At 41.3% G+C, this 21,145-nt stretch overlaps 1 protein-coding gene across 1 annotated transcript in view; it reads left to right on the plus strand.

The window, feature by feature from the left end:
* PPP1R14C (protein phosphatase 1 regulatory inhibitor subunit 14C) overlaps window positions 1–18,505 on the plus strand; it is an 85,849-nt gene extending 67,344 nt beyond the window's left edge. Inside the window, exon 4 of the mRNA XM_029224215.1 lies at window positions 16,926–18,505. Within this exon, the coding sequence (XP_029080048.1) occupies window positions 16,926–17,000 (75 nt within the window). The 3' untranslated portion in view covers window positions 17,001–18,505. The remainder of the gene's footprint in view (window positions 1–16,925) is intronic.
* Window positions 18,506–21,145: the final 2,640 nt, after the last annotated feature.

The raw sequence follows: 21,145 nt of genomic DNA on the forward strand, positions 1-21,145 counted from the left end.
TTGGATATTTGTCAAGTGTGTAAGTATTAATGTAAAAAACAATAGATGTTAGTTTGATTAGACCAAAGCATTTAATGTATACTCTAATGACCAAAAGCTTGAACAGTGTACAAATTAAGAATTTGGTCAGTTATGAATATATTGGTAAAAGAGGTACTTTCAGTTTGTTCCTGTGATAAATCAGAGAAATTAGAAGATCCGTCAGATGTTTTGTAGTCTGTTTGCAATATCAAAGCAATGATGGTAGGACTTCTGTTTTTTTGAAGTGGTATAATTACAAAGTGAGAGGAAAGCATGCTTTTAAGAGTGTGTAAAATTTAAATGAGTGTGGGGTTTTAGGGTAATTTGGTTTGAGGTCAGTTACTTATTTGAGCTTTATTCTTACAATCTCCAGTTTTCCTTTATATTGATTACATTCTGTATTCATAGATATTTTTTAATTTTAATTTTTAAAATATATATTTTTAATCAATGTAATACATATTCATAATTTTGAAAGCCGAAAATACTATTAGGCTTATGAAGAAAAAGTAGGAGTGTCTTTCCCACTCCTTAGTCCCCTTCCCTAGAGGTGTATATTTTATATTTACATACTTTATTTATATATTTTTATACAACAACAATTTTGGCTGTTTCTCTGCTATTTACTCTTTTATTCCTAAATATACATTTACTACTTTTTTTTTCACTTCTTGACTTCAGAGGAAATATGATAGATCCCTCACTCTCCACACAATTCATTTCCCTCCATCCCCTCAATAAAGTTATATAACAGTATTAGTTTAAGTCAGTAGTCAAGGTTCATAATATTATGATTTAAACAAATTTTTTCGCTGCTAAGTCAAACAGTAAAATATGACCACTCCTCCTTTCTTGTATGGTCATTTGTTTTTCCTGGAGTTGATAACTACCTTGTCATTTATTTTTGTTTAGTGCCTATTGATATTTTTTGTTAAACTCTCCAGAATCTTTGTCAAACTTGTAATATATTTTTTTGTATGCTCCAACATACAATTACTATTTCTCCATTCCAGGCTTTCTTCCTGGAGTCCCTATGCAACAATCTGGAGAAGTTATTCTCTGGGTTTACTGAGTAGCTACTGTCCTGAAAGTTCTGTTCAGATGCTTTGTTTCTTAAATCCCAGTCTTCCTCATTTTAGTTAGAGTACATCATCCAGTAGCTTTTTGAGAAAGGATGCATAAAAGGTAAATTTTTCCATCCTTGCATATATGAAAATGTATCTTGATCAATAGTTTGGATGATGTAGAATTCTAGAATAAAATTCATTTTTAAAACTCAGTTTTAAAGGCATTATTCTACTGTTGTATTACTTCTGTTGTTAAGAAGTCTGATGCCTTTTCCATTCTCAGACCTTTGTAGGTGACCTATTCTTTTCCCTTCAGTTAACTTTTAGGATTATCTCCATATTTTGAAATTTTACAGTGATACACTCTAGTGTGGGTCCTTTTCTATTCATGTGCTGGGTACTTTGTAAGCTCTTTTATTTATTTTTTAAATTAAATTTTATTGGAATATAGTTGCTTTACAATGTTGTGTTAATTTCTACTGTACAGCAAAATGAATCAGCTATATGTATACATATATCCCCTCTCTTTTGTACTTCCTTCCTGTTTAGGTCACCACAGTGCATTAAATAGAGTTCCCTGTGCAACACAATATGTTCTCATTAGTTGTCTATTTTATACATAGTATCAATAGTGTATATGTGTCAATCCCAATTTCCCAATTCCTCCCACCCTTGTAAACTCTTTCAGTCTGAAGATTTATGCCTTTCAGTTCTTCAAAGCTTGCCTTTTATCATTTATTACTTTTCCCCTCAGTATTCTATATTTTTGGCTCTCCTGTTATTTAGATGTTTTACCTTCTGGATCGGACCTCTAATTTCTTATCTTTTCCCTTCTGTTTTTCATTTCCTTGATCTTTTGTTCTACTTTCTGAAAGATTTCCCTGACTTTATCTTCTAGCCATTTTACTGATATTTAAAAGTTTCAGCTATCTTATTTTTAATATCTAAGAACTCTTTTTTTAAATCATTGTCTACTATTTCATTTTAGTATTTCTTCTTATATTATGGATGCACTCATTTCTTTTCTTTTCCTTTGAGAATATCAGTCAAATGTTTTATTTTCTTTGTTTTTGTTCTCAAGATTATTCTGCCCTCTGCATTTTCTCAGAATCACCTTTTTTTCTGTCTGTTTTTGTCTGTCTTTAGTGATTCTGGGGAGTGTACCCATGTTTGAATGTTAGGACCCAGTACACTGATTGGAATCTGTGTGAGCACAGCTTGTCCATTGGTGGGTCTCACCATGGAGTGACCAGGTTGCAAATCAGATTTTTTTCAGTGTGTGTGTATATGGAACAGGGGGGTTCCTCATACTGTCACTATCTGGACATCTTTTTTTCTGGAGTTTTTTTTTTTTTTTTTTTTTTTTTAAGAGTTTGATCCTGTTAACTCCTATCTGAGGGTTGATCATCCGGTTTCAGCCTTTTTGGAAGTAAGGATGGGAAGGTGGCAGAAGACCTCACCATTTAATTCTTTGGGGACTAGAACTCCTTTATTTATAGTTAGTTGGGAAGTTAATGTAAGAGTGAAAACAATTAGCTATTTGGAGAGCAGTAGCAAATTGTTGTGAAGGGTTAGACAAGCTTAATGGGACTGTAGTCAGGAAAAGTGATGGATTATGCTGATGAATTAACACGTGATGAGGGGGTAGGGGATTGCTGCTGAGAGTAGATCCGGACTGGGGGGTATAGACGTGCCATTTACTCACTTTATCATTCCCTTTTTCTTCAGTTCTTCTGGGTGGAGAAGTTCATGTTTTGGTGTTTAGGTGAGAAAGGTTGGATATGCATGAGTCCCCCTCTCCCTCGAGGTTTTGCAGTGTCTAGGGAGAAAAATATTTACACTCATTCACAACAGTTAGATGAAATGCAAGGTCTTGTCCTCCTGGAACAAAAGCGTTCCTCATCCGGTCTCTGTAAGGAGGCTTATGAGATGAAAGGATATGGTATTTGAATGCTCTCAGAGTTCCAAAGGGAGAAAGAAGAAAAAAGCGCTGGAATTTACGAGTGAGCCTCTCGTGTTCCTTGTTTAGCTCATGGTTTCTAGGAATGGAAATGGTGTCAAATGCTGGGGAATTTCAGTCAAGCTCATTGATCTGTTAAAGAATCGTTTCAGAAAAGTTTGGGTAGTTTTGCCTTTGAGCTTACGTGCATAAGAAACAGATTTTACTGGCCCCTGGATTGTGATGATAGACATAATAGCTTGTGTTTCCCCAGAGCTCTAGAGTTCAGGTTGCGGGAACAAGCGTTATCTTATTTAATCTCACAACCGTCACTTGAAGTAGAGAACTCGCGTACCTTGTCTAAGACCTCATAGCAGTGAGCAGAGAGGCCAGGACTCATCCCCGAGTTTCTGACACCTGATCTTGTGCTCTTTCTTTCTATCCTGCCAGTCTTCCTAAGCTGCTTGACTCGGCAAGACCTTTAGGACATTAAAGGACTTTGTCTTATCTCAGCTAAATGCCTAACAATTTAATGATGTTCCTTTTCAAGTCGTCTTCTCTGGAGGTGCTATTTTTTTGATCAAAAGAATTTTACATACAATTATTATGCCACTTTGAAGTTAGAAATGTAAGGAAGCCATCTTTGCGGAATCAGACACGTCTATTTATAGTCTCATTGCAGAGGCTGGGGTGGGGAGTGAGGGGTGGAAAGAAGGCTGGGCTTTGAATCAAGAGTCTTACACCAGCACCGGCAGCAAACGTGTGTGACTTTAAGCAATTTTCTCAACCTCTCCGAGCCTCCATTTCCTCCTTTATAAAAATGGAGGTAATCATAACCACCTCCCTCGGTTTTAGTAAGGGCTGTTTGCAATGATAATTCTCTTAGCCATAACAACAACAACAATGATAATAACAGCTCAGTCATTACTGAGCACATGCCAGGCACTGATCTAATCACATGTATTAACTCCTTTCACCTTCGCAACGGAGCTGTGAGGTTGGCACTATGATCGTCAGCTAGAGAATGTGAGACACAGAAGGCTGCATAGTTTGCGTCAGGTGACATAGTAAATAAGTGGAGAAGTCAGGGTACATAGGAAAGCAAATAACGTGGAGCTTGACACATGCTAGTTGAATCTGGTTCCATATAAGGCCGTGCTACTCCATTACATATTAAATACGAAAATGCCCAAATTCACTGATAATGATATTCAGTTTGAAGAGCAGACTTTAAAGAAGCTGCTGATTTCACAGAAGTGATATTGTTTTGGCATGCCACTTTCTGTCACAGACTGTGGCTCCATGGTTTCATCCTGTGTGGGTCCCTGGCTAATAAGAAAGGGACTCATGTGTCCCCATGTTGATTCATATTCCAAACTGTGGACCCTTGACATTTAAATCTTTCCTGACTTAGACCCTTTAGAAAACACAGCAGTATAATTGTGGTCACCACACTTAACAGATTAGTGATTAACTAGTAAGAATGGTGTTTTAATTTTTTCCCCTTGAGCAAATGCCATTTCTGATGTAGTTGATATTAAAATAGAGCTGATTTAAAGGTAGAAGAAGGATGTTTCTTCTAAAGGTAGAAAAGGAGTAATTTTGTTTTGGTTATTACTTGGATTTGAAGGATCCTAGTGGACATTGTAGAAATCAGGGAGAAGGATGTCGAGGCCAGCTAGCCAGGCTAGAGAGGAGCTTCTTTTCTTATTTCTCACTCTTACTTCGCATGGTTTCCAAATCTCAGGATCACGGAGGAGCACTTCCATTGTACTGGGATGGTGGACAGAAAAATGCATGTAGTATGGGCTTGAGGGCCTCTCTCTTACCATCTGTTAAGGGAGTTGCCAGTTCTATCTGTGGACTTCTAGAAGCCTCTTTTTATAGTTAAAGGTGGCTGTGCCATTGCTCTCTGATAAACATCAGAGTTTTCTTTCTGATTTATTTCCTTTCTGTTATATGGAGGTCGAGGTACTACCTATCATCTTAGCGATCAAAGCCTGTAAGTTGATATGCATCAGGGGTTCACTCAGGATGACTCAGTCTGTGAGTAGGTGGTGAAAGGCATCTTTGAATCCCAGTAGTCAGCTGGGTCATGGAAATGTCATGCCATGTGACGGTACAGAAGAAGGATGTCTAATTATTGTTTGCACATAGGAATTGACCAGAGCTTTCAAAAAGGCCGGCCTGCTCTGTTGTTCGTCCTGTGTTGGTGGTAGGAAGGCAGATTCTCCTTCTTTGCTTTGGTGTCACAGTGACTGCATCTTACTTTTCTGACAGGCTTTGGTGATAGCCATTGTCAACTCATACTACTCACGTCAGTCCTCTATCCATTTAACATCTTTTTTTTTTCCATTTAACATCTTAACCTGTCGTTTAAAACATTGTTCAGTTTATGTGTACATGGAAGTACTCCCAGCCCCTGATCACTGAGCCGACTGCAGCAGAGAGAAAATATAAACTGGGAGAGGCTGGGTGAGTGACTGGAGAAGGCATGGCTTGGCATTTTGCTATGTTCTCTTTATTCATTTGCTCAACAAATGTTTATTGAAATCTGCGTGCCCGTAACTAATCTAGGGACTTAGGGTAGTGAATATGTGATTGTTAAAAACAATCTCTTAGAAGGACACAGCCAACTATGGTGAGAATTTCAATGCTCAAAGAATATTACAATAGGGATAAAAGGACAGAAATGCCAGGGTGTCAGCTTATCCCATGGTTCTCTAAGTTAGGAACCAGTTGCTTAATGGAGAGTGACTTTAGGGGATCTGTACTCTGCTAGAAAAAGCAGAAGAGGCAGGCTACATGCAGGGAAATCTACCCTTTGAAAGCTGTCACCATCAGAACGATGTTTCTGAAAAGTGAGAATTGGGAAATTACAAAGAAAGACCCAAATCAATGAGAATGATATTCTAGTGGTTGGAGCCATTGGCGATGAGAGCCTAATTATGTCTTAGTGTAATTAGACAGGTACATAATAAAGAGTTGGGATTTATTAGCCAGAAACATGGGAAGCTTCACCTGTGGCCCAAAGGATTTTAGTCCCAGTATGTCAGTTGCTCACACACGTTCATTAGGCCTCCTCTGACCAGGGGAAAAGAGCCGGGATGTGCTGGAGCTGGCATTTGGACACATTTTGAGTCGACATCCTGTGCTCTGTCTCTTAATTCTTACTAGGTGAGCACAAGCTCTACTTTGGAGTATTTATAAATCTGATTCTGATTGTCTTTATTGAGGAAAATCAACCCTGAAATATTAGGAAAGCTTGCCAAAGACATGTAATCATGGAGCAAAACTCTGCATTTATTTCCTGGTCTAATTCAGCACTCTGCAGTGTTAGGGAATGGTCCCCAAGACCATCCTCACTTCTGACACCAATTGCAAGTTCCAAGGTCCCCAAACCATACTCATGTTTGACAATTTGCTAGAAGGACCCACAGAACTCACTTAAAGTTGTCATACTCACAGTTAAGTTTTATTACAGTGGAAGGCTACAGATTAAAATCAGCAAGGGGAGAGATATGTGGGACAGAATCCAGGAAATTCAAATGCAGAGCCTCAGGCTGTTCTCTCCCAGTGGTGTCATGGACAGTGTTGATTCCCTCAGCTGTGATGTGTGTGTTATGTACAGAGTAGCCAATGAGGGAAGCTCACCTGAGCCTGGGAGTCCAGTGTTTTTATTGGGACCTGGACACGTAGACATGGTTGACTGTGCATGTAGCTAACCTCAGTCTCCAGACCCTGGGGATATAGTGCTGATACCACATGACCTGAAGTGTGTCGTCCCCCCACCCCCGAAATCACACTGTTAGACTCTCTTGCATGGCCCAAGGTCCCCGGGTAAACAAAGGCACTTTTATCAGGGAGGCATTCCAAGGATTTAGAGCTTGCCACCTGGGATTCTAGGGCAAAGACCAGACCTCCTTTAGGGCAAGGTTAAATTCTTTACTACACTCTTAGAAGCAGGATGACCATGAGAATAGTGATAATGATGATGAGAAGAGTAATTGCAAGGAAACATTAGGAAAGAAGAAAGAGATGCCACTATAGGAAGAGCCACATGCATCTTGCCTTTGGGAGGCTTCCCCCCTCCGACCTCCCCCCGCAAGAAATTAATGATTGTTATTTTATAAAAGACTTGGTGGAAGAGGTACAGGCTTTAAAGGGCAGTGGACCTTCAAATGGTTGGCATTTTCCAGTGATTGATTGTGATTTTATGGCCTTTTCTTTTTCCATTAAATTCAGAATGAATGATCATGTTTTAAAAGCTGATCAACCCTATATTAAAAACAGCTTTACATTCTTTTGTGTTTAGACTTAAACGGACAGAAGAAAGAAATATGAGTTAAAGACAAGTTGACACATGACTTTTGGATTTCTATATCTTTAGCAAAGGGAGTCACAATCAAAGAAGCAAGTCTCAAACAGTTTAGAAATGGGGTTCTTTCATTTAGACAAGATTCATGTATTTGTAGTAAATAATATTGTTCTTCATTGATAATGGGACCCATGATGAAAGTAGTTTGTTTAGTGATTATAAAGTGGGAGATTATAATTTTGCTGAATTTACTCCATTGATAATTTACTGTGGTTGGATTACTTATGTGGACCTTACGTTGAGGGAATTGCAAGTGTACGGATTGTGAGAAACCCATTAGTAAGTGAAGGAAGAATTAAATGCCAGTAAGGTTGAATCTGGTGAGGGCAAATGAACTGTTCTGCTGCATATAAACCAGGGTTAGAATTTGGGTACAAAATAAATTAATCTAAGAGCAGTGGTCTGAATCTCTAGAATAGATTAATGGGACTGCTCTCACCAGCAGAACAAATTAATCTTTAATAGTGGATAGTCAAGAAAATAAATAGAATAGTGTCAGTGGTTTTAAGTTGAAGGTGGGGAAACCAGGATGCTGTTAAGACCTTCAGGAATTCATGTTGGCAGAAGTCATTATAAGCACAGCAGGCACAAACCCTCACCCAGAGCAGATTCATAAACCTCTTTTCAGATAATGAGAAACAGGATCAGTTCTGGTGTGCCCTGTCAGCAAACGAACCTCTCTAAAGATAAACCCTCTCCCTTCCCTCCAAGAAAGCAGGGGAAGTGAAGTATTTCAGTGATGAGTGATGATGGCACTTGTGGTACTGAATAATGCCAGTGGCTGCGGGGAGCAAATCCCAGCATCACACAGGGATGGGGTCGCCCCCGAAGCTGTGTTCCTCAGCGCTGATTCACTGCGTGCCCCTTTTGGCTTCCTGTGTGACCCCGATATCCAAGCCAATGAAAGTTTACAGTGTGATTTTTAAATGCTTAGCCAGTTCTTCGGGTGAGGACATTTTGCCATTTGGAACAGTTTTCAGGTGTTGCTAACACGTTTGAAAAGAGGTGCGTACTACCTACCCTTCCATTGTTCTCACGTATCTAATCTTTGTTGGATCTAGAAATTCTTCTCATAGAGCCTGGTGACTCTAGTTCACAATACTGTATTGTATGTTTGAAAGCTGGTAAGAGAGTAGATCTTAAAAGTGTTCAGCGTAAGAAAAAAATTGTAACTCTTTGTGGTGATGGATGTTAACTAGACTTACCGTCATGATTATTTCGCAGTATTTACATATGTTGAATCATTGCATCATACTCTTGAAACTAGTATAATGCTATATGTCAATTACATCTCAATTTAAAAAAAAAGAAATTCTTCTTTCTCCACCCGATCACTACTTCCCCCATTTCCATGTCATCTGTTGGATGTCAGGCTTTTGGAAAGAAGCGTCAGGTAGCTATGTAGAACGTGCGCGAGGTGACTTGATTTGCCGTCGTTTGGCAGTGAGGCTCAGGACCTGGGGCAGATGGGCCTGTGAACGTGCATTTTTAGGAAATGACTAGTGCATTGATTGGGGTGACAAAGAGGAGGCAGCACACGGGGAAGTCGCTGACTCCCATGGATCCCACGCTTCAGAACCATCCCCTGCTGTTTCTCCTCACCCCGGTTGGTACTCCGTGTAAGGGGTGGGTGGTATTTTTCTGGCAAGTAGGTAGAGCATCCAGCATTCTGCTGGGTGCCCTTGTTCGGAGCTTGCATGATCTACACGATCACTGTGGTTGGTGGCACCATTCACCGAGCTGCGGTTTTAAGCATTTCTTTGGAAAGTCCTTTTGTCAGGAAATACTTCCAATCAAAGGGCTACCGCATGATATCCATTTATCTTGTTTATCTTTTCCAATGACTTGAAATGCTTGAAAGAACATGAGTGCAGTTAAATCATGCACAGAGCAGCGACTTGCAGTGATACCCTGGTTTCTCCTTTTCCCCCTTTCCGTTGGACCCACCTTCCTTAAAGCAGAGCAGTGTCATCACTGAGTGTAATGGATGAATCACTTCACTTTGAGCGACTAGGGAAGGGTCCCAGACGCCTGCCTATGGTGTTAATTACAAAATGCGCATCCATCTGCCGCCTCTGGCGCAGACCCCAGCAGGCAGGAGGGGGTGGCAGCTGAAAGCCACGGGACCCAGGAGGGATCCAGGACAAGAGCTCAGAGAGAGTGTGGCCACTGCGAGGCCATGCCCTGTGCCAGCGCCACACGGCCAAAACTCCAGAGCGAGGAGGGACCTTGTGTTCTCATGATGCTGCCAGATCCCTTCAGAAGTGTACTTTGGCTTCTTTCTCTCTTAGGAGTCTCTCTGTAAATCAGGTGGCTGCATGTCATATAAAGTCAGGTTTCCAGGGTCACTGGAAATGTTTCTTTTCTTTCTGTTGCTTCTTTGATCTCGTCTGTACGTGTGTGCGCGCGCACATGCCTCCCTGACCCTCCACCCCCAGCATCCTAGGCTCCGCTCTTCTCCAAGTGCTTCTCCTTTTCCCTAACTCTCCCAGGTGGCCTAATGTTCCAGGGCTGAAAGGAGACCCTCTAGAACCTTCCTCCATGGTAGCTGGAGCCAGTTGATACTTTGTACAATTCCACCCTCCCCCATTGATATACAAAGATTCTTGGGTTGCCTCTTTCTGCTACTTCACTTTAATGCCTCAGCTGTATGAATTAATTGCTTCAGACACACATTTTTTTACTTTGCAAACCTTTGCTGAGCACCTCCTGTGTATTAAGCTCCACGCTAGGAAAACAAAGAGGAGTTGGATCCTTGCAACCAAGTAGGAGTGACAAGTGTGCACATGAATTATCTTCCATGCTTTTTAACTATATAAATGATACTTTGCAAGTTTTCTCAGCCTGCTTATTGTGCCCAACGTGAGATTTGTGAGATTTGTCCATGTTGATACAGGAGGCTCTAGTTTATTCATTTTTATTGCATTCCTGTGCAGTAACATTTTAAAAAGTGTGTATAGTCATCTTTATTATAATTCATGAATACATTAGAAACCGACATGGATCTCTTTAGTAAGACATCTAGATTCTCATGGGGATCTGCTTTCCACTCGTTAGAAAATCCTCTGTTTATTTGAGAATGGTAAAAAAGGCCAATATCTTAGTGTCATTATGACAAGTCTTCACCTCATAGGAAACCTGAAAGGGTCGCCGGGCCTCCCAGGTCCTGCGACTATACTGTCTTAGCAGACCTGCCCACACTCAAGTGTCTTCTGGAATTCCTTATAAATTTCAGTGGGCGGGCTTCCCTGGTGGCACAGTGGTTGAGAGTCCGCCTGCTGATGCAGGGGACGCGGGTTCGTGCCCCAGTCCCGGAGGATCCCACATGCCGCAGAGCGGCTGGGCCCGTGAGCCATGGCCGCTGAGCCTGCGCGTCTGGAGCCTGTGCTCCGCAGCGGGAGAGGCCGCAGCAGTGAGAGGCCCGCGTACTGCAAAAAAAAAAAAAAAAAAAAATTTCAGTGGGCTCCTGGGCAACAGAACATTCTATTACTCTGCTGGCTTTTAAGGTGCAGTTCCAGGGTTAAATAATTGTGCCCAAACTTAACATTTTCAAACTGTCCAGGCTTATCTTCCAAAAATAGTGTATTATTCACTTTACCAACTTTCCTTGCCAAGTAAAGGACCCCAAAGAATTAAGTGTTAACTGCAAAGAAGTTAGGCGAGGCTTCTCTTCTCTCCCCAAATCAAGTTTTTTGGAATCCCAAGAGAATGCAAGTACTGCAAATGCAGGGCAGTGGTCTTTCCCGAAAAAAGCAATAACATTCTTATGTATTAATATACTATAATACACTTATCCTCTCTTCTGCTGATACTCACTTAGGCTGTCTTTGTTCACAGACAACATGATTGTCTATGTAGAAAATCCAATAGAGTGTACAAAAAAGTTACTAGAACTAATAAGTGAGTTCAGCAAGCTTGCAGGATACAAGATAAATATTTAAAAATCTATTGTATTTCTAGATACTAGCAGCAAACAATGTAAAATTGAAATAAATGCATACCAGTCACAATAACATAAATATGAAATATACAATACTTAGGAATAAATCTGACAGGGATGTGTAATATTTGTACACTGAAAACCACAAAATGTTGCTTAAACCAGACTTAGATGGGTGTAGAGATATGCCGTTTTCATGGGTGAGAAGATTCATTATTGTTAAGATGTCCGTTCTCTCCAAATTGATCTATAGATTTAATGCAGTCTCAGTGAGAACCCAGCAGGTTTTTATTGGTAGGCATTTACAAGCTAAATAACTCTAAAATTATTAAGGAAATTTAAAGGACCTAGAATAGTTTTGAAAAAGATTAATAAATTTGGCTGATTAACATTACCTGATTTTAGGACTTCTTATAAAAATCTATACTTATCAAGACGGTGGTATTGGTGTAAGGACAGACACATAAATAGATCAATGACCCAGCCATTCCACTCCTAGGTATTTACCCAAAATAAATGGAAGCATATTTCATACAAAGACTTGTACGTGATGTTTTAGCAACTTTATCTGTAATAGCCCCAAACTGGGAATAACTCAAATTTCCATCCACAGGTGAATGGGTAAACAAGTTGTGATATTTCTCGAAAGTGGCATGCCACTTGGCAGTACAAAAGAAATGAACTATTAATACATGCAACAGTATCACTGAACCTCAAAATAATTATGCTGAGCTAAAGAAGCCAGACTAAAAAGTATATAGTGTTACAATTCTGTTTATAGAAAACTCAGGAAAAATGCAAACTAATCTATAGTGACAGAAAACAGATCAGTGTTTTCCTGGGGTAGGAGGAATAGGGAGAGGAGGGAGGGATTGCCAAGGGAAATGAAGAAACTGCTGGAGGTTTTGGATGGGTCCATTATGTTCACTGTACAGATGGTATGCTCATAGTAATTTTATACTTTAAATATGTCTAATTTATGGCATAACAATTATATTTTAATAAAGCTGCTTACAGAAAAGTCCCTGGAATCCTTTTAGTGTTGAGAGCTTCTATCCCAACCATTCTACTGAACCTTCTCTCCTCCAGGACACAGTGGCCCCTTTCTTGCCTCATCCAATAGCTCTGTCTTTGACTGATTCAGCCTCTCATCAGCAATTCCTTCTGTTGGCTTTAACCGCACACTTTCTTCACAATATTGTAAATCAACTATACTTCAATTAAAAAAATTTTTTAAACATTTTAAAAATAAACTAAAACAGCACACTTTCTTGAGTTCTCCCCTATCTCATTGGTTCTTCTTTTTAAGGTGTCCTTTGCCGCCTCCGACTCTTTTGCCAGATCTCACTTGTTAGAGGGCCTCTGGCCTTGGTTTTGGCCTTTTCTTCCTCTCTATGTACACTTTCTTCCAAAGTTTTCTCAGCTGGCTTTTGATTCCAAGTATTGTCATCTTGTGCTGTTCGATAGAATTTTCCGAGATGATGGAAAAATCCTATATCTGCATTGTCCAATGTGGTAGCCACTAGATGTATATGGTTATTGAGTATTTGAAATGTGGCTACTGTGACCAAGGAAGTGAATTTTAATTTTTATTTATTTTAATTAGTTTAAATTGAAATAGCCACCTGTGGTTAGGGGCTGCTGTATTGAATAGCCTGGGTCTAGATCATTGTGTTTACAAACTATGGGTGGTAACCATTAAGTGGTCTTGACCTGTAGTTTTTTCAAAAGATGAAATAGAATAGAAAATATCTCATATGTAGTAAAAGTTATGTTTTTACAGAAAACTTTTGTTTCCTTCTTGCATCTCTGTGTACTAGGTTGCTATAACCGTGGATAGATCACATAGAGATTTTTAGGGGTTTTTTTTTTGTTTTTAGGTGAAAGCCACTGATCTAGATGCTGGTGATGCCCATATTTATGTCTTCAGCCATGAGCTGAGACCCGAAGTTACATTTATCTGACTTCTTGACACTTACCCTCAGGTACCTACTAGGCAACTCAAGTCTGTAAACTTGTTGTTTTCTTCCTCCAGTTACCCCCATCTCGGTAATCATCACCACCCTCTGCCAGTGTTCTGCTAAGGATCAGTGACCTTCATTTCCTTTGTTCCTGTGCCTGTTCCCTGCACCTACTCCCGCTCTCAGTCCAGCAGCAAGGTCTGGGTTCTGCCTCTGAAATGGATCTCAGATCTACCCATTTATTTCCATTTTGGCTTCCATGGACTTACTCTAAACCACTGGCATCCCTTGCCTGGACCATTGCAACAGCTCCAAACCGATCTCTCTTTCACTCTTGTCTTCATAAAACTCATTCTCCACATAGCAGCCAAAGGGATCTTTTAAAACCCTAAACCAGACGATGTTGCTTCTCTACTTAAAGCCTCCAGTGGTCTTCCATTACACCGAGGATACTCCCTCGTGGCCTTACTGTGGCCTACAAGGCCCTGGTGAGCTAGCCCTCGCACCTCCAGCATGGCGCCCATCACGCTCACCTTGGCCTTTCTGTACCAGGCACACCCACTTCCTTGCTTGTTTCTCTGCAGTAACTCTGCCCACATGCCATGACCCAGACCCCAGATCTTCTTCAAGCTGGATCTCTTTATTAATTCAAGTTTCAACTCAGAAGTCATTTCTTCAAAGGGGCAGTCCTTCTTTGACTAAAGTAGTGTCCCCAACCCAAGTCCAAGTGATCTGTTTTGGAAGTGAATGAGATATGTTGTTACTTATATAAAGTATTTTTGAGTAATATAAGCCAAGACCCATCAGTCAATATTTTTTTTTTTTTTTTTGCGGTACGCGGGCCTCTCACTGTTGTGGCCTCTCCCGTTGCGGAGCACAGGCTCCGGATGCGCAGGCTCAGCGGCCATGGCTCACGGGCCCAGCCGCTCCGCGGCATGTGGGATCTTCCCGGACCGGGGCACGAACCCGCGTGCCCTGCATCGGCAGGTGGACTCTCAACCACTGCGCCACCAGGGAAGCCCATTATTTTTGATTAGAGATCCTTGAATCTTCTTTGAGAATCATCTGTGATCAACAGAATCCTTCTGTGCAAGTGGTGTTATCAAGTTTCTCTCTGAAGAATCAATATTCGTCTTGCTATTTTTTAACTTAGCTGAGCATCTCATTATGCAAATTTATTGAATGGTTTAAAATATGTACAATACAGTTATATTAAGTTATAGACATATAAATTGCATTAATATAAAACTTAAAATTAGAGTTTTTCATTAATGTCAATATATCATAAATATAAGATGCATTATTTAAACTTTTTAATCACTGAGATTTATGCATGACCAATTTTTGGAGAAAATTTGATTTAAATTACCAAATCGCTTTTCTCTTGAAGAAGAAAGGTCTGTAGTTTAGGGTACATTATTCCTTATGTGATTTTAGTCTTTATTTTTATAATGGTCTTTATGAAAAACATGTTATTAAAATAGTGCAGAAATATGACCAGAGTTAAGATAAATGATAAGGTTTGTGATTTTGACCTTTGCTTCAAAAAAAAAAAGGGAAAGGAAAACTACACTTCAGTGCTGAAATTTTCACAGCAGTCATTTGAGTAACAGATTGCAAAAACAATGAAATTAAAACTGTATGCTCAGTATCCTATGTATTGTTTAAACCACATGGTAAAGGGGGCAACAGGAAATGCATTTAACTTTACAAAATGAAAATTGAATATAAGTGGGGAAAATACAAGTGGGGAAATTTGACATTATTTCATCCTAGAAAGTTCTTAAATTAGATAAAAGTAGTGTTCAGAAAACTAAAATAGGGTGTCATTTTACCTCCCGTGTATTCCATTGTGTCCGAGTTCAGAAACAGTGGTGATTAAAATGTTTATGTCCTTTGACCTACTACTGGATAGCTCTCCAAAGGGAATAATCCAAATTGCAGAGAGAGATTTATACACAAAGATGTTAATTGGGGCATTATTTATAATTTTGAAAAGCCAGGAACCAACCAAATATCCAGTGATGGAGGAATTAAGCAGACTGTAGAACATCCATATAATAAAGGACCGTATAACCATTAAAATTAATTTTTAAAAAGACTAATGTTGTGGGAAAAAGCCTTGACATGATGCTAAGTGAAAAAAAGATATATTTATACAGTATGATCTTAATTAGGTAAAAATAATTTCCATAGAAGAACGTATGTTAATAGTGGTTCATTCTGAAGAGTAATTGTTGCTGGTTTGTATTTTCTAGAAAAAGCACGTTATTTTTATAATAGCAAAAAGATTATTAAAAAAAGAAATCGTGGTGGCTAATAAAATATTAACTATTTAAGCATATTGTGTTTTAGAGCTGGAGAGAAGCACAGGGATCATTTAGTCTGCGTGCTATGACTAGGGGTTGTAACTGGTAGGCGAGATTGTCTGAGAGCTGGTTTTCAGAGGCCGTGATGGCGAGGAAGCCTCCTTAGTGTTTTTGCTCTGGGATGCCCCTACTGTGCACAGTTCTGTCGTGCACTGGCTGTCCTTTGCTGATCAGAAAGTCTGACTGGCTGTCAGCTTTGCTTCAACAAATATAAAAAAGGAGGACAAAGTAATTGTTATCTAATAAATGTGACATTTGGTAGGCAAAAACTTTAATTCATGAGGCAACAATGAAAGATTGCTGAGCGTTTAAAGTGGGAAGCATTCTAGGTTGTCCTTTATTTAATCTTTGGGTTTTCATCCATGAATAGTCACGACATCATTTTAGTGGGTCTCCCCCAGCATTACCTTTTAAATGAAATTAGAACAGAATAGGAACGATAGGGTGCATGGCATATAGTAAGTATTCATTCTTTAAATTCTTACTTCAGGTATGTTTTTGTACGTACTGGGCTGTAAATGTAAACGTGTCTGTTTTTCTTTTCAAACTGTGATTTGTAGTCAAATAAAGTCAAGAGACTCTTACTGTGATCTAGACCAGTGGTTCTCAGGAATATTCTGAGACCAGAAGCATAGGTGTCACCTGGGAGCCAGTTAGAAATGCAAATTCTCAGGCCGCACCCCAGACCTACTGAGTCAGTAACTCTGGGAGTGGGCCCAGCACTCTTTGGTTTATATAATAAGGTCCCCCCACAACCAGTGATTCTGATGTGCACTCAAATTTGAAGACCACTGGCCTAGTCTTGCTATTTCAGGTGTGGTCCAGAGACTAACACTGGCATCACTCGGCAGCCAGTTGGAAATGCAAAATCTTCAGCCCTAACCAGACCTACTCATTCAGAGTCTACACGCTCCCCAGGCGATTTGTATGCACGGATTAAAGATTTAGTGAAGGTTGGGAGGCATTGATCTAAGCCACAAAGGCCTCCAGGGGCCAAGTGGTTAATGTCAGTGAATAAAGGCAGCTTGGTTTTCTCTCTAAAGAGTACAACAGTGAGAAAGCAGGATGGTGTGAAGGTTAAGCATCTTCGTTTGTTTAAAATTGTCCCATATTGTACCAGTTGAGTTAACACACCCAGCTAAGCTCATCAACTAAGGTTAACTGCAGTTGACATCAATGACTTCAAGCAGATTTTAAACCCAAATTTTAATAGCGTGACCCCCTCATAATAACTTCTTCTGATCTCTTAGGAATTTATCAAGGAGCTGCTCTCCCGGGTAAGAGGCATGAGGAAACTGAGCCCCCCACAGAAGAAGACTGTATAATTCCGGACGAGGTGGAGCTCTCCTGGAGACCCAAGAAGGGATTTCGACTTCACGAAGACTTTTATTAAAGAATAGTTGTCCTTATGAGCAACTTTTTTGGGGGTAGGGAGGGGTGGTATCTATTAGACATTTATTCAGGAATGTTACTTTTTTGTTGTTGTTTTTAAAGGTTTTGATGGTGTAATATTTTAATAGCAAAGACATCACCACTCTGGTTTCAGCCCAACCAGGCAATTGACAAACCAGGCAGACACACAGGGCTGGGCTGGGCCAGGCATCTTCTTGGAGAAACCAGATGTTTAGGACCTAACTATACAGGGATGATGGTTTTCTTAGGCTTTTTTCTGAAGTTGTACATTTGACTCAGAAGTTGAATTTCTCGTGCTTGTATATATCTTCAGGCAACTAAGTTAACATGTTGATGTGAGTTTTATTTCACATTGATGGAATACACTTGTGGTCATCCTTTCATTGGAGGTCACGGCACGTATGTTTTCACGAGGCCACTCGGTATTCTTTGCGTGAGTGCTGGAGACCTACAACGTTCACTTTATGCACCAAAGTGAAAGAATTCAGTGTATCCGTTATTTTAATGAGCTACACTACAACAATGTGGAGTTGGTCAAGGGCTTAATTTATGGACTTTGTATCATTTTGTTAATCAGATGCTTTGCCAGGTTATGTACTTATTGCCTCATTTGTGGTATTATTCAAGTTTTCTGAACCCTTTCTTTGAATGTTTATTCAGATTTCTAGAGAAATGCCCACGCTACCTGAGGGGTGTTTTGCAGTGGAACAAGGAAGCGCCGTGTAGCAGTTCTTCCTCTGCTTTCAACCAAATACTATGTGTTATTCTCTCTCCATGAAAGCAGGTCATAAGGAAGTGAGCAGATTAAGTTTCTTCCTCCTTAGAAGTAGTTCTGGTCACTTCGGTTCCCCGGGCAGCATCAGACCAGGGTGGGGTGAGCTGAGTGATGAGCAGGTGTAAAAGGGAGAAAGCCTCACCTCCTCTCAAGAGAGTGGATACAGGAGCATTTGCTGGTTTGGAAGCGTGGTGGAGATTTCATTTCTGGCTTCTCTCAGTGGCGTGTGGTGAGGACTCTGGCCCTAATTGTGCACCCTGATCCCTTTGCTTGGAGCGGAGCCTGGGATGCCTACCCTGCCCCTCTCAGTTCTATACCAGATCCTTGGAGAAGGATCAAAATGCAGATGGATGTGGGCGGGGTCAAAGGTCAGAGGAGAAACTCTTGCTTTCCTCCAGGAGGTCCCCACTGCCTCCCCACAGAAACCCCCCATACTGTAAGGTGTCTCTAGGTGGCCCTGTCAGAGGACAGGGGTCAGGCATTTTATATCAAGGGTGCTCTGAACATATTTTATTTTTTAAAAGAACTATGTTTGTGAATTTTATGTACACTGGCAAGCTTTTGAAAATGTATTTAATTTTGTAATGTTTACCAATGATTTATTTACAAGCTATTTACGCAAATAAATGAAGCTGCTTACAATTCTGCTTACGTGTTTGCCTTGGAAAAAACAACATTGACATGATGATTTCACTTTGTCAGATGCTCTGCAGACAAGGGTACCAAGCGCTTATATCTAGCTTTTCATTTTCAGGTCTTTTGTCATTTGATCCTAGACCTCACCTGAGGTGTCTCCAGATCAGGCAGTGAAAGCAAAGGGGCTGGGACACATCCCCGGCTTGAGAAGGAAACAGAAAGTGACTCTGTGCCCTTGGCTCTGCCTGCCTTCTAGTCCAACCCTCTCTCAGGCCATGCCCCTTGCATTTCACTAAAACTCCCTTTTGCCCATCTGGTGTAAATCCTCAAGATTTCAGATTTCTCAGATATTCCAATTATTGTTAGAAACCCGTGCACCCTGTGAGTACAGAAAAATCAGAATTTGCAGGACTTCTGTTAGGCTTGACCAGCCCAAGTTACGGTCTTCAGAGGAAATAAGAATGAACTTTTCCTCCAAAGGCCTCTGATCCTACCACATCACACATTGCCTGCCTTTCCTCCCGGCCCTTGCTCAGGGACTGGCATCCCCTGACTCCCCTGAGCGCTCAAGCCACAAGCTTGGGGTGTCTGGAAGGTTCTCTGTATTTTTTTCCTCCAAAGCTTTGCTAAAACTATTGCCTGGGTCTGGAACACACTCTCCACCAACAGGCTTTCTCTGGAGAGCTGGATTGGACCCCTCCTAAGTGTGTGCACAGCTTCGTGGCATGTCTCCACGGTATTACTACTGGCTATTCACCTGTTATCTCTTCTGTTCGACTCTAGGATCCTTGAGGTTAGAACTGGGTCTTATAAATCAAGCCCCTGGTGTTTGTCAATTGAATAAATATGATAAAAGATTCTTCAAGAAAACTCAGCTGTTTCCTTCCCAGCTAGGAGAGTGATTCTTAGACCTGAGTGTACGTTTCAATCACCTGGGAAGCTTGAAAAACAGCTGATGCCTAGACCCCAGTCCTGACCAACTTAATCAGAATTTGTAGGAGCAGAGCTTAGGCATTTTTTAAGGTCCCCAGGTTGAGCGGCCCTGGGCCACTGGGTCATTCTTGTGTAGTCTGATGCACACATCTGATCACATGGCACCCTGCTTGTGCTGTCACGGCAGGTGGCAGCTGTGACGTGAGCACATTATCTATTTCTCCTTGTGTTTTCTACTGGAGGGGAATTAAAGCACAGGACTAGGAAAATGACTCCAAAGTATCCAACTTCTGGCCCAGTGATCACTCGAACACTGGTGAATCTAAGTTTAAACTTTACGGAGTGGTGTCCATTTACAACAATCATAATAATAGTTCCCATTTCTTGATCATTGTGCTAAGTGCTTACCTGCCTTATCTCATTAAATCTCGACATTAATCTCATGAGGTGCTTTGCATTATCCTCACTTTACAGATTAGAAAATCAACTCAGAAAGGTTAAGCAGCTTACCCGAGGTCACACAGTTACAGAGCTGAGATTCAAACCCTTTGACCATTAGGCTTATCTGCCTCTTACAGGGGTTACTCTCAGTGCCATGTACAGGAGTGAAAGCTGGGAACTCCATCTACAGTGAGCCGGGCCCCTGAGCTGGCGGGGGCGCGTGGGGAGGCTCTGTGGTCGGAGGGGTCCTCGGCCACCTGCCCGGTTCTCTCTCAGTCCTGAGAACAAAGGGCTCCCGAGCTGTAGGGCAGCCAGGCTCTGTACTGCGGCCCCTCTGTTTCCGGGCTCTTATGCCTTCTCCCCTAACAAAAAGCTCCTGGGCTTGGCCTTAGCAGCTTGTCATGGAGCGCCCTTTCATCAGTTTCCTGAGAGAACAAAATTAGGAGAAAGAGAAGCCCAGGGTAATGTGGTTTCCAATTCTTGCAACACACAGATATTTGATTTTCATTTACAACCTGGAGTCCCCACGAAGGACTGTGTGCTGCACAGAATCAGTTTATCAACAGTAGGGGAGTACGTGGTTACATCAGGCTCTTTCCAAGAAGACTAAATGGTTGGGAACATGAGCCCTTTTTGAGTCATGACTACCATTTCATGGAGGGGTACAGAGAAGGGGCCACAGCCAAGAGATAGCCAGCCAAGCACTAGGCCCACACCTGGAGATGCAGGTTGGGGAGCATCTGGGAGATGAGCTTGTCCCTTTCCACAGTCAGAGTGGGAGCCAGATGTTTGCCCTGTGGCTTAGTGCTGCCCTGGGCATTGCTCCACGCCCAGCCCACTGGGATTGAGCTTGTTCTTTTTGCTGCCCCTCGGGTGTTGCTCGTTGAGACTCCCAGGCCCAGAGCCACCTGTTCGTGTGACTGCTGATCGACACTCCCCTGCTCCCACCTCATTTTTGCTTCTGAGTCAAAGGTGCTGGGGTTTCCCTCTGCTTCTCGGGGATCTTCCCTGAGTGTAGGCACTTTGCAGGAGCTTCCTCCCACCCCTGTCATCCCCCTCCTTTCACCCCTGCTTTGGGCACTAGCCTCAGGACCCTTTGATGGCTCAAATGGCTTAAGGTGGCTTGGCGGGGAAGTACTGTGGGTGGGGAGGACCCCTTGTCTGTGGTCTGTCCGAAAACACAGAAGAACTCAGGGTATTTGGTAATTGGAACTTTGGGAAAGCCAGTTTCAAACTGGACACAGACGGGGGGACCGGTGATTTTCCACATTG

Source organism: Monodon monoceros, unplaced genomic scaffold (assembly GCF_005190385.1).
Source record: "Monodon monoceros isolate NGI ecotype Baffin Bay Population unplaced genomic scaffold, NGI_Narwhal_1 Super_Scaffold_15, whole genome shotgun sequence".
NCBI classification, from domain to species: Eukaryota; Metazoa; Chordata; class Mammalia; order Artiodactyla; family Monodontidae; genus Monodon; species Monodon monoceros.